The 12958-nt window shown below is 36.8% G+C and overlaps 1 protein-coding gene across 2 annotated transcripts; it reads right to left on the bottom strand.

Moving 5' to 3' along the window:
• Positions 1-846: 846 nt before the first annotated feature.
• LOC135636877 (casein kinase 1-like protein 2) lies at positions 847-9286 on the bottom strand. Of its 2 annotated transcripts, none has more exons than XM_065149000.1 (14): positions 8814-9286; positions 8680-8720; positions 7904-7973; positions 7663-7811; positions 6818-6913; positions 6647-6717; positions 3559-3620; positions 3339-3402; positions 3162-3246; positions 2965-3091; positions 2771-2853; positions 2626-2686; positions 2196-2275; positions 847-1342 (listed from the first exon to the last, which is right to left on the bottom strand). In XM_065149000.1, the coding sequence occupies exons 1-14, from the start codon at positions 8887-8889 to the stop codon at positions 1052-1054; spliced, it is 1356 nt and encodes a 451-aa protein (XP_065005072.1). In that variant the 5' UTR covers positions 8890-9286; the 3' UTR covers positions 847-1051. The 2 variants fall into 2 exon arrangements, with proteins under 2 accessions (XP_065005072.1, XP_065005071.1); XM_065148999.1 differs by having other exon boundaries at positions 2130-2275; positions 8814-9284.
• Positions 9287-12958: the final 3672 nt, after the last annotated feature.

Here is a 12958-nt window from a genome sequence, read left to right as displayed (position 1 = left end):
ACTTATGTTTGTATTTAGGGGTTAGAATAAACTTTAGAAACTGATGATATTTTGATAGAATCTTTTAGATGCGTCCTTGAGTGGTGAGTCTTTTATTTTCTAATTTTGCATCCTTGTTTAATTTCCGTTTTGAGTGGTGAGTCTTTTATTTTCTAATTTTGCATCCTTGTTTAATTTCCGTTGAGTGATGAACTTTTTATATCCCATTGTGATTTTAAACTTGATGATAAACTACTTTTCGTTTTTATCAAAGTTGCTTCGTTAGTTCGCTCCTTTTCTATTCGACAAACTGTACTATCGATTTTTTTCGAATTCTATTCTATTACATCCCCCATTCTACATCACACCGATATCAATAACGAAAGACAGATAATCGCAAAGAGATGATAAGACAAAGATAATCATGATAGAACAAATGCCAAGGGTAATCTCATCTCTAAAAAAAATAAGAGGTATGTGAAAATAAAACAAGAAGCAAACGGTTTGCAAGAAAAAAATAAAAATTTAAAATCTTCTTGGAAATTTACCGAAAAGAAAAAACTCGACCACCATTTACTTGTCCGTGCCATCATCCTACACTTGCAACAGTTGGCAAGCATAGACAGACTCGATTAGCATCCAGGAAGAACCAAAACAGTCTTTCTGCACCACTACAGCACAAACGGCCCACTACATATACTTCACATTAGAAGCTCAAACCGAATCATTTCAAAGACAGCTGATCTCATGGACAAAAAGTCCCATTAAATTTTAAAAGATATTTGCCAGTGTACAATTAACCACGAGAACTTTCGGAAATTATAATAAAATAATCAATGACACAGCAGAGAAGGCACACCATCAATCTTAGGCATTCGTTCTTGGAGGGTTGAGCCCACCTTGTAATTTATATTTCATATCTGGGGGCACTTCACATCAGCACGTAGTGGTGAAGTCAGACTAGTTATTCATCCACTAGTCGATGGAGAGAACAAGTCAAGGTGTAATCCTAGTTTATGAATTTCTACAGAGGAACATGAAAAAAAAAGTTGCAGAAGGAGACTTGCAATCACTATAACTGGTTCCTTTCATTGCTGTCAAAATTTAGGGCATCCATGCCTTTGAGTGCAGATTCATAATTCTTAATGGTAGACATGTTTCTTCTGGAAGAAGTATGCCTGTGGTCTGCAGAACTAATGAGGGATCTCTGAGCATTTGAAACCTTGTGGAATGTACCTGGGCTGGCCTCTGCTGTACGGCCATGAGATTGATCTGCCTCTGTGCCAAACAAATCTCTGCTACCAGAAACAGCAGCCCGCCTTGAGGATCCACTTGACTGTCCCAAAAAAGTTGAACTGGAAAACTAATATGCATGCATTTGAGGTCAGAGTTTATACAGAATAACTTAAATATATTATGCAAAGAGAAATCATGCATCAGTGGATTTAAACAGGAAATACAACTAAACTTTGCAAGCAAATCATAAAGCCATATACAACCTCAAATCACAACATATACCAAATAATAATCTGAGAGATATAAAACAGATAAATAGTTTGAGAATTGCAGGACACCCTCAAATTTTATAGTTGGTCAACATATTTCTGAATACTATATTAATCCTAGACAAGAATCACAGTGAGGCAGCAAAAACATTTTGCTCATTGTCTAAGATTTTTACAACCTTACTCATATATGATAATCATTTTAATTCAAGTTCCCGAATCTCATTCATATTATAGTGAGCTTCAATTGAGCATTTCAACAGTGGTCAGACTAAAAAATTTTAATAATTTGACTTACAACAACTTGTCATGGATCTCTATGTCAACAACAATGGGCCTCATTTCATCCATTTTGTAAGGTTTGTCAAGCACATATTTAGGTCAGTTGCTAGATGATAAAACCAAATCTAAAGATTTAAAACTAATTTAGAAGTATACTGACACACTGAATCTGATCTAGTTTTCATGAGTTGCAAATTTCTTATTTCAGAATTGTCATTTTCTTGTTGCTCTTCCAAAGTGATTATTTCATAAGAGTTGCCCTTCCATGCGAGCCACAGGTAAAACCAATGCAGATCGCATTAACATCCACAAAAGAAAGAATAAATGAGGAAAAAAAGAAAAAAAACTGAATTAAAAAATCACCATAACATCTCTAATGGCAAGTGGATCATTCCCTATAGGAGCCTTCTGCTTTAATAAGCTGCCTACATTTTCAGCTGGAGGTGTAACTCGTGCACGATGAGAAGAGTCCATCACTAACCGACCATTTGCCCGCACTTCTGCACCACCTGAAATGCAATCTCAAAAAGTTTATCCCTCCAAATTATAAAAATGGACTATGTAAACTCTAATCAACACGCTAGCATAAGTAATATATATAAGCAACCACATAATTTTGCAAGCCATGCAACATGAATATGATAACAAACAAAATTGACCGAGACTGATATTAGCACAACCTAATGAAGAAAATTGTGAGAAGAAATGGAAGAGAACTAAACAGACAAACAAGCAGAATAAACTATCAAAGTCAAAATCAACAGATCCAAGATATGATGAGTTAATAACTATAGTAATGTGTTAGCAGTGTGTCACATTTGCAAACGAGTGAAAGGAGAGAGAAAGGGAGAAAGATCACCTGGCTGCCTAACATTGGCGATGGGAGGAGCCAGGCCGGAGCTAGGGCCTGCACTTGGACCCTAGGAAATAGCAGAAAAAATTATATACTTGTTCAGCAAATATGGAAAAATAATAGCAAACAGTTTCTGGTGCCTTTGACTAACAATAGCACGTGGAGGAGCACCAGATATCTGTGTCTGCTGAATCTTTAAAATGGTCCAATCAAACATATAATCAAACTGAAACCCTGCAGAGAAGAGATATAGAGATGAGAATTGTTACACCCAGCATGTATATTCTGCAGTTTTATCAGCCATGTCACTAAAAGAAAAAGGTTGCAGTGAGAAGATAAATCAACCTTCACGGATAAAAAGGTCACGGAATAATCTCTTGAGATACGCATAATCAGGCTTGTCCTCAAATCGCAGTAAGCGACAATAATGGAAATACGATGCAAACTCTGAAGGATATCCCCTACATAGAGCCTAGGGAACAAGAACATTTTCCATTGTCATAACAATGAGGGAAAAGATAAAAACTCAAAAAGGAATTTACCTCAATTGATGTGGCAACTTTCTTTTCACTAATTTTTTCATATTTCTGTTTCTTAGTTCCTGCTTTTAGACCCTGCCATGGAAGGCTGGAAACAAAAAATTGAAAGGCCAATTGTTGAATAGATTGAAAAATTTTAGACATAGACAAGGGGTAAAAGGTTCCACCAAATGACCATACCTGCCCCTTAAGAAGTACATAAGAACATACCCAAGAGATTCCAAATCATCCCTCCTGCTTTGTTCTTTGCAGAATAACAACACCAATCAGAATCACGATGGAAAAACCAAAGAATAATCATATAAAAATACAGGGAATACAGGTAGAATTGTGAGATAAACAACAATAGGCTATATATAACAGAATAAATAAAAAGATGATCAGAAAATATTCCGTGTACCTATGCCAAGATGTGTGTTCACACTTGCATACCTTGCTGTTCCAGTCAAGTTTTTGTTCTCTCTGCAACATATTAAAAGAATTACCACAAAAGAGAAAGTAAGTTCTAGAAATAGCCTATAAGCATCACCATATCAGTGCTACCAATTTAAAATAAGCTGGAAATAATTAGATGCAAACTCCAGAAAAATAGATAGTTTGTGCTGGCAACAAACCCAATTATGGAACCATAACATCAAGTCACAAGCCCTAGATATGAAAAGTGTGATAGAAGAGATCAACCAAAATGAAAACACACCACATAGGAATGTAAACGCCATAGTAAAAAATTCACAATAGCCAGGGTCAACTAAGGTGAAGCTACTCAAGAAGGAAACACAAATTTCTTGGATCATAGGGACTGGTCCTTGAATGCTATTCATCTGAGATCAAAGAGAAAACCTCATTAAAAAGAATCAGCATTGATGACCATCCTGTGGTATATATATGATGTGCCTTGAAACAAAATTCTATCCTTTTTCATGATTGTTTATGAATTTAAAAGGCTTGTGTAAATGGTCCTAATTCACAAAAGTAAATCTTATATTAAAACAAAGCAAATGATCATGATTTAAAACTAAAAAGAAAATCCTCAGATAGTCAAGAAGTAGAACAAAACAGAAAACAAATTATCAAATTTTAAGGAATCATAACAAATGCTGAACAACAAAGTAATTTGCTGATGTATTTTTCACTGGTTTTTTCAGCAATGTTTCATTGTGTATCTAGAGTTCTAGTTGGAGTTATCTTGGTAGCAAGATGTCCTACTTCTACGTATAGAATGGGTTTAGAAGTTCTATGAAGTCTTAGGACTTCAGTTTAAGGAGGTCAATTTGTATGAAATTTTGTGAGATAATGAAATTTTCACTAAAAAAATTGTCCAATAAATTTCCATCCTCCAAGACCTTTGGTTTACAAACCATTTAAGTGTTGTTATACTGTAAAAAGAAAGGCATATAGCTGCTTGCAATTGGAACCTTCTACTAAATCATTTAAACGGTGACTCTTTCACCTTCCTCAAGTCCCTTTCTTTGTGTATCTAGAGTTCTAGTTGGAGTTATCTTGGTAGCAAGATGTCCTACTTCTACTTATAGAATGGTTTAGAAGTTCTATGAAGTCTTAGGACTTCAGTTTAAGGAGGTCAATTTGTATGAAATTTTGTTAGATAATGAAATTTTCACTAAAAAATTGTCCAATAAATTTCCATCCTCCATGACCTTTGGTTTACATACCATTTAAGTGTTGATATACCGTAAACAAAAAAGGCATATAACTGCTTGCAATTGGAGCCTTCTACTAAAATCATTTAAATGGTGACTCTTTCACCTTCCTCAAGTCCCTTTCTTTGTTCCTCACTAATCTCACAAAGTATTCTTCTCTAATTTTACTTAAAACTTATTTATCTCTTACGTCTCCTCTAAGAATATCTTCCAATTTTTTCTTCTTATTGTTATCTTCTACACTCTTTGTAATATGCTAGATTGTCCACCCAGGGGGGGTAATCTATTCCAGCGATTTAAAAAGGCGCTCGAGCGCTCGCCTAGGCGCTCGGGCGAGGCGAGGCGAGGCCCGAGCGCCTCGCTAATCTCCCAAGCGGCGCGCTTCAAACAGGCGCCGCCTAGGCGCTCGCCCGAGCCCAAGCGTTGGGCGCTTCGGGCGAGCACCTGGGTTAACCAAGGCGACCGAACCAGGATTTTAGGTCCGGTTCGGTCCTGGTTCGGTCTCTGATGGTTAGTTGGTTCAATCGAACCAACTAAAACTAATATAAGTGACAACCAAACCCTAACCCTCGTCGCTGCCGCTCCCGATCCCGATCCCATTGCTCGCCGCTGTCGCTGCTCGCAAACGTTGCCGCTGTCGCCGCTCCTGCTCCCGCTCCCGCTCCTGCTCCCGCTGCCGCTGCTCGCAAACACTACCGTTGTCGCCGCTTACGCCTCCCGCTGCTCGCCGCTGCTGCTCCCGCTCCATCTCCCGCTGCTCGCCGTTGTTGTTGCCGCTATCGCCGCTCGCCGCTACCGCTGCCTCCTTATACTCCGCTGCCGCTGCCGCTTCCTCTTTTCTCAGTCAGCAGGCTTAGCACCCCCTTACACTTCCTTCTTCTCCTTCTGTTAACAGTATACTGTATACTGTTAATATTGTTTGGTTTATTTGAAATTATTAATTTTAAATACTATTAATAGATTTTCTTAATTTAATAGCATATTTTAATTTAAAATTTTAAAAAATTATATTTATTAATTATATTATATATTTTTATATTTTAGCACCTCGCTTCGCTCGGGTGAGCGCTTGGGCGAGCACCTAGCGCCTCGGGCGTTTTTGGACCTTGGTACCTTTTGGCGCCTAGCGCTTTTTAAATCACTGATCTATTCTTACAAAATCAGGACGACAAACTATATAACAGATCAAAGTTTGTTCCAACTGTAAATTTGTTCCAGTAGTGTTGAACTCATAATCCTCTCTTTCAAAGCTTCCCTAGCATCACAGGAAAGAAAACAATGCAGTTTGAAGGTTTATAAATATTGCTTGGGCACAAATGGATGGTGCAGCTGCATATTCTTGGTTCATAAAGACATGAAAAACTGGTGCTCTTCACCACATAACTTTGTCTATTTTTTCCAATAGTTTATTTAAAAATCAACAAAGAAACTGCCTTATACCATGATATTGCCTCCATAAGCCTCCACCTTATTTAACACAAGGTTCTGACTATCATACCATACCGGTGTACCAATCAACTGTCAATACGGTATGTACCGAGCTATACCGAACATACCAACACACGGTACACTAAGGTGTACCTATATACTACCCATACCGGTCCTCTATCAGACTAGTACATATCGCCCCTACCAAGCGGTATGGTACGGTATTGCAAACCATGGTTTAACATCAACTTATCTTATAGAAAATTTTACAAGAGATTCATGACAAATGTTTAAAGAGTTAAAATAACAAACCAGATATTTTCAAACATACAATGTCAATAACTAAAACAAAATATTTTCACATATTGTTTAGATATAGTTTAGTCAATTATATCATCTTACCTATAAGGAATATGCTGATGAGTTGAAGTATCCCTATACTTTTTGGCAAGGCCAAAATCAATCATATACACCTATATGGAAATGCAAAAGAAACTCAATAAATAAAATGATGAAATTGAACAAAGTAGATAACTAAAAGGAAAAAATATATAGAAAAATTTAGAGGCATACCTGGTTAACTCGTCTACCAAGACCCACAAGAAAATTGTCTGGTTTAATGTCTCGGTGAAGAAATGACTTAGAATGCACAAATTCTACTCGATTAATCTGTAGTGAAAAATTTTTATGGATCAGATACCTGCCAGAGTCCAGCAATATGAACAGGCATGAATAGTGTGGCAATGGAAAAGTAAAAAAGTATTATAAGCATATTATTTCAAACAATTCAGGGTAAGGAGCAAATCAAGAAAGCACATTAGTTATTGGTTGATGAAACTGAGGAACAAAGGAACATATCTTCAATTAAGTTGAGTATTTGAATATATATTTATTATTTTTATTAAAGTTTTTTAGATCTCCCCCTACCACCCCTCATACTACTACTAATAATAATCATTTCATCTATTCTCACTAGCGTATTTGTAGGTCTCTTGAGCACATGTCAATATCAAATTAAATGATTCTGCCTCGTTTTATCGACTAGCAAAGCAGCACCTAATTATTCACAAAGATATAGAGATAAATGATATCGCCAAGAAAGTCAGGAAAGCAAGAATATGACAGGTCATTCATAAAGAGAAGATATCTTCATTTAAACAAAGAAAGCAACCAGCAAAAGAATATTCAAATGTCATAATGGCAACTACCATTATGAGACGATATCGTAATGGCAACTACCACTAAATCGTAATTGCAACTACCACTAACTCGTAATGGAAGCATAGTGAGACGATATCGTAATGGCAACTACCACTAAAAGAATTTTAAACATATGAACGACAGATCAAGCATGATCCAAATGTTGAAAAGTACAGCATTATGTCAAAGCAAAAAGGTGCATTACAAGAATAGCATACCATCTGATCTGCAAGCATCAAAACAGTCTTCAGAGAGAGTTTTCGGCTGCAGAAGCTGAACAGATCTTCAAGACTTGGTCCCAGTAAATCAATCACGAGAACATTATAATCACCCTCAACACCGTACCATTTCACATTTGGAATTCCAGCTGCAAAAAGAAAAAATGGAATGACCACTTAGAAACATAAAAACTTGAAGTAAACTGCTTGACACTAAAATGATGTTGAAGAACAACATTACTTCCTCCTTGCAGGATCCTGTACAGCTTTGATTCATAGAGCAGCTGGGGATGTTTCGTCTTAACGTTTTCCTGATAAATAGAATTCAATGTATACACATGATAAAATTTATCAAGGCCATAATTTAGTACTTAACATATCCAGAGAATGAATTTTTAAATCCTAACCTACAAATCACTGCCTTAAAAACAGCCATCGGAGCAACATCAGATTTTGGTTGTACTCAAAAAATGAAAAGCAACAACAGACAGCAATCTGTGAAACTATCCAAAAGGCCAAAACAGGATTACAGAACTGAATCAGAGACTCCAATTGATACTGCCAAAAGCCAAGGAGAAGTTGTTCTTCTCCCTGGCATAAGCAGGGATATCCACAAGGCAAAGTGAAGTCTGTCACACTGAGTCTATACCAAATTTAGACAGAAGTCACAGAAAGCCCGTAATAGTTTTTGCCATTGATTTGAATTTAAAAAAAAACATAGAAGGTTTTATTTTGCTCATATAACTTATTTTCTGTGAAATACCCACAATCTGAAGGATACTATTAACTTGCACCAGCATGCATTTCCAGTTAATCAGCTTCAACATTAAAGGGGAAAACGGGCCACCCCGGGAACTTCTCTCTTCATATTAACTATAAGATTTAAAAAACTCAAAACTAAGAATAAACTGTCGCCTGAGAACAAGTTCAAGGTGAAACAAAAATAAAGTGAGCAAGTAGTATGAACGTAAAGAGAATATTTAGATTGAACAGCAGACATATATGGGATATACTTACAAGTTTGATTGCAACTTCCTCGTTGGTTTGGATATTAGTACCTGCAATCAAGACAACAGTCACAATACCCCCCATAGAGCACACTGTCGAGTTTGAAAAGCCGCAGAAAATTAGGGGAAGAAGCGATCACCGACCTAGATAGATCTCCCCAAAGGACCCGCTGCCGATCTTGCGACCAAGGCGGAATTTGTTCCCAACGCGAGGCTCCATCGCACCAACGCAATCACGAGTAGGAGATCGGTACAAATCCAACTGCTGCCTAGCGTCAGAAATCACCGGATGAACAAAGCAACAAGAAGGGCCGTTCAACCGATCTCGCGAAGGCGCAACCGTTTCACGCAAGACCAGAAGGAAATCAAAGCAAAACCACGACGCGAGGGGTGGCGATGAGTTCGACGCCCATCATTTGATCGCAGTATGGACGGAAACAGAGATTGATCAGGGCCTTGGGGACTCCAAATCGGTCGAAATCGCTCGATATATTAGGGTTTCGGACGCGGAGGCGTAGAGCGAGAGGAAGGGAGCAGATCGGACGATCGAGAACGATGCGGCACAATCACTGCGATATAAATCCTACACGGGGAGATAATGAGCACATACGGGACGGCATGCCGCGTCGATGCAACGCCGCTATATGACTATTTCTCAACATTATTTATTATTTGTCATATATATATACATATATATATATATATATATATATATATATATATAATAACAAGTTCCTTAAAAAAATTGTTATTATTATTTATTTTTCTTATTTTCCGACAGTGCCTCCTGACTTTGATTTGTTCTCATAGAGAGTTCCTTCCCACCTTTCAAAATAGTAAAAAATATATTCAACTTTTTATTTATTTTTTGTCTTCTTTTTCAACCTCATTCCATATGAACCCATCCATTAGGCAATTTCAACTGGATAATATTAAAAAAAATCTTTGAGAATTGAATAAATAAGAAATATTTATTTATTGACTTAAAATAGAAAAATAATCATTTACAACTTTGTAAGGTATTTTAAACGTTTCTAAACATTTTTATTTTTTAAAAAATATGAGGTAAGTTAGAGATCATATTGTTTTAAAATAGGACTCGAAATTAATTTAACTCATGTCACCAAAAATTTTTGTTTTCCTTAAAAATTCGAAAACCTTTTCAAATAATATTCATGTGGTTTTTTGGCCCAAAGTGATTGTAAATTTACCTTAAAATTAAATTAAATAAAAATATATAATTTTAACCTTTAAGGTATGAAATTAATAAAAAATACTTATTTTGTACACCTAAAAATAGAATAAGTGGTCATTTGGGCCTATGTAAGTCATTTCCTAATTTTTTTTAAAATTTAAAATATTAAAAATGGAAGTTACACTATTAAAAATAATGTACCACATTCAAAAACAATATAGTTCGAGTCTCCAAAAAAAAAAATCTCAAAACTCAAAGAAAACTTCTCTCATAATATCAAAGTATCTTTTTGGTCTAGAGTGATTGTAAATTCACACAAATTAGGGAAAAAATATTTTTTAAATTTTTATAAGGAAACCTTGGGGGAATCAACATGTGGAGGCTTGGAGATAAGAAACTTGAGATTACTCATACGATTTTGACATTTTGACGTTGAGGTCGTGGAATTACATAAAAGAGTAAGAGAAATATTCCCAAGAGATAAATATCATAAAGAATCAAGTATTTATTATTGGTATTGTATGGATTCATATGGCTATTTTTATATGATTCAAGTGACTGAGAAAAGTGGGGTGATAATTTCTTTAGCATTTTGTATATTCATCTTTGATAATGTTGAATATTAAATTTTGATGATGAAATCAATTGATGAATTTACGATCTAATCCATGTGTTAAGAAAAGTGATGTAGGACTAACTTCGATCGTGAAAAGATAAAACAATTAATGTAGAAGAATCAAATGTTAGACCGGAGTTAGAGAACGAGCATCAGGTCGGAGGAATCAGAACATTACACCAAGATCGAATATTGTGAGAGTCAACATGCCGATGGGTTGTGTCATACACTGAAGGTTCGGACAATGCGTCGGAAGTTCGTCGAAAGTTCGTTGGAAGTTCGGATGAACAAATGACAAGCCAGATAACTTAGATTTACTATCTTATAATTGTTTAAGTCTTTCTTGTCGAAATTAAGTCTTAATTTGAGTTAGTTTTGGGTCTAACCCTACTAACTCAATTAGGAAAAAATTAGGCCTAAATTAGGACTGAATTGGGCTTATTATTTGGCCCATTTAGCGACCTATAGCAGGGTTTGCCGGTGGGAACACTAGAAGCTCAATCTCCTAGGCATTGACTATTAAGATCAAGTCAACACTAAGAAGGGGGTGAATTAGTGCTTACGATAAAATCATATTGATTCAAAAATCTTCTTCGATGTAAACTGATATCGGAAAGATGTTAACTTGAAAGTGTACGAAAGCATAATGAGATTAAGAAATTAGTTTGTGATATAAAGAAAAAGCACGAAGGAAATACAAATAAAGTTTTATAGTGGTTCGGTCATCGTGACCTGTTAGGATCGGAGCGGCACTAAGAGGGGGGGGGGGATGTGAATTAGTGCAACGGATTAAAACGTTAGTTTCAACAAATCTTTCATATGATAAAAACGTAACTTGAAAAGCTTGACTTGAACGCATGTTCGTAAAGGTGTGCAGCAAAGGTAATGAGGAAATAAAGAACGTAAGAAGGTTTGAAGTAATGTAAATAGCAATAACAAAATACAAACCAGAGATCGCGCCAATTTTGAAGTGGTTCGGTCAAATGACCTACATCCACTTGCGAGGCCCTCTTCGATGAGGCTCCCACCTTCCACTAGCAAATCTCTTGAAGGGGAAGGACAAATACTCCTCTTACAACCTTTTATAAGCGATTCACACTCTTACAAATTTTCAGGAAGAAAGGAGGTGAACAAACTAGCAAATTGAAAACAAGACTTGCTAAGACTCTTCTAAGACCTTTTTCTCAATCTATTGCTTCTCAAAAAGTTGTAATCTCAGCTGAGAATTGAGGGGTATTTATAGGCCTCAAGAGGATTCAAATTTGGGCTCCAAAATTTGAATTCTCTTTGGTTCCCGATGCTGGCGGTGCTACCGCCTGTCAGTGTCTGACACTTATAGTGTACTGGCGGTGCCACCGCCCAGCCAAGCGATGCCACCGCCTGGCTCTCGGGTGCTGGGCGGTGCCACCGCCAAACACTTCGGTTCATTGGTTGGGCTTTAAGTCCAGCCCAAACTAAGTCTAATTTTGGGCCCAATTGGCCCCTAACCAGGATATAGGATTATCTTTTAATCCTAATCCTAATTACATGTGAACTACGTAACTAAAAACATCCCAACCAAGTTTTCAACCGCGAATGTTGAGTCCTGTTCCGGCGAGCTTTCCGACGAACTTCCGGCGGACTTCCGATATGCCCTCGGATTTCTTCCGACGGACTCCCAGCAGGCTCCCAATCTTGTGACGACTTCAACGAGTAGCCGAGCCTTCTCGGTGATCTCCGCGAACCTCCAACGATCTCTTCGGCGAACTTCCGAAAATTCTGACAAGTTCCTGATTTCTTCTCGGTTGGTTCCGGTAGCATCTCCGATGATTCTTCGGACTCTTAAACGTCTATCGAACTTGACTCCGGTATTCTTGCTTTATGTTTTCTGGTTATCGTAGTTAATCCTGTACACTTAACTCAATAATATGGATTAGATCAATTAACCCATCAATTGATTTTATCATCAAAATCCGAGATTCAACATGACCCTTATTTGTAAGGATTATGTTCAAAGATTTGCTACCAACCTTGAATTTCTTCAAGGTGTCCTTAAGTAGCAAGTTCTCCTTTTGGAGAGTTTCTAGATCATGACATTTTATACATGGAGCTAAACTATCATGATATTCAGTCTTTAATTTATCGAAATTACAAGTGAGACTATCATGCTCCTTTTTTAGCAATTTATATTTTCTACTAATTGTCTTACATTCATCAAATAACTCATGGAAGGTATTTAATAATTCATGATATGGTAAATCTGCATCAATTAAATCCGTTACCTCTTCTCCGATGGCCATTAGGGCGTAATGAGCAACTTGCTCGGTGTTGGACTCCTCTTCTTCGGACGCGCTTGAATCATCCCACGTTGCCTTGAGCGCCTTCTTCTTTGATGTTCTCTTTTTGGCTTGGGGACAATCGTTCTTGTAGTGTCTCGATTTTTTGCACTCATAGCAAATAACTTGGTCCTTCTTGTGTTCAAATTTATTTTTTGTATTA

The sequence above is a fragment of the Musa acuminata genome, chromosome BXJ3-4 (genome assembly GCF_036884655.1).
Source record: "Musa acuminata AAA Group cultivar baxijiao chromosome BXJ3-4, Cavendish_Baxijiao_AAA, whole genome shotgun sequence".
NCBI lineage: Eukaryota > Viridiplantae > Streptophyta > Magnoliopsida > Zingiberales > Musaceae > Musa > Musa acuminata.
The sequence above is the reverse complement of the archived record's forward strand: the minus strand, read 5'-3'. Positions and strand labels throughout refer to the sequence as shown.

What these genes read in the sequence shown, in the direction of transcription:
- LOC135636877 (XM_065148999.1), bottom strand. Translation starts at nt 8,889, where the DNA reads ATGGAGCCTCGCGTTGGGAACAAATTCCGCCTTGGTCGCAAGATCGGC. An exon ending in ATGTACTTCTTAAGGGGCAG is followed by an intron (nt 3,247 to 3,338) that starts GTATGGTCATTT and finishes TTTTGTTTCCAG; the next exon opens with CCTTCCATGGCAGGGTCTAA. An exon ending in TGACCTTTTTATCCGTGAAG is followed by an intron (nt 2,854 to 2,964) that starts GTTGATTTATCT and finishes TCTTCTCTGCAG; the next exon opens with GGTTTCAGTTTGATTATATG.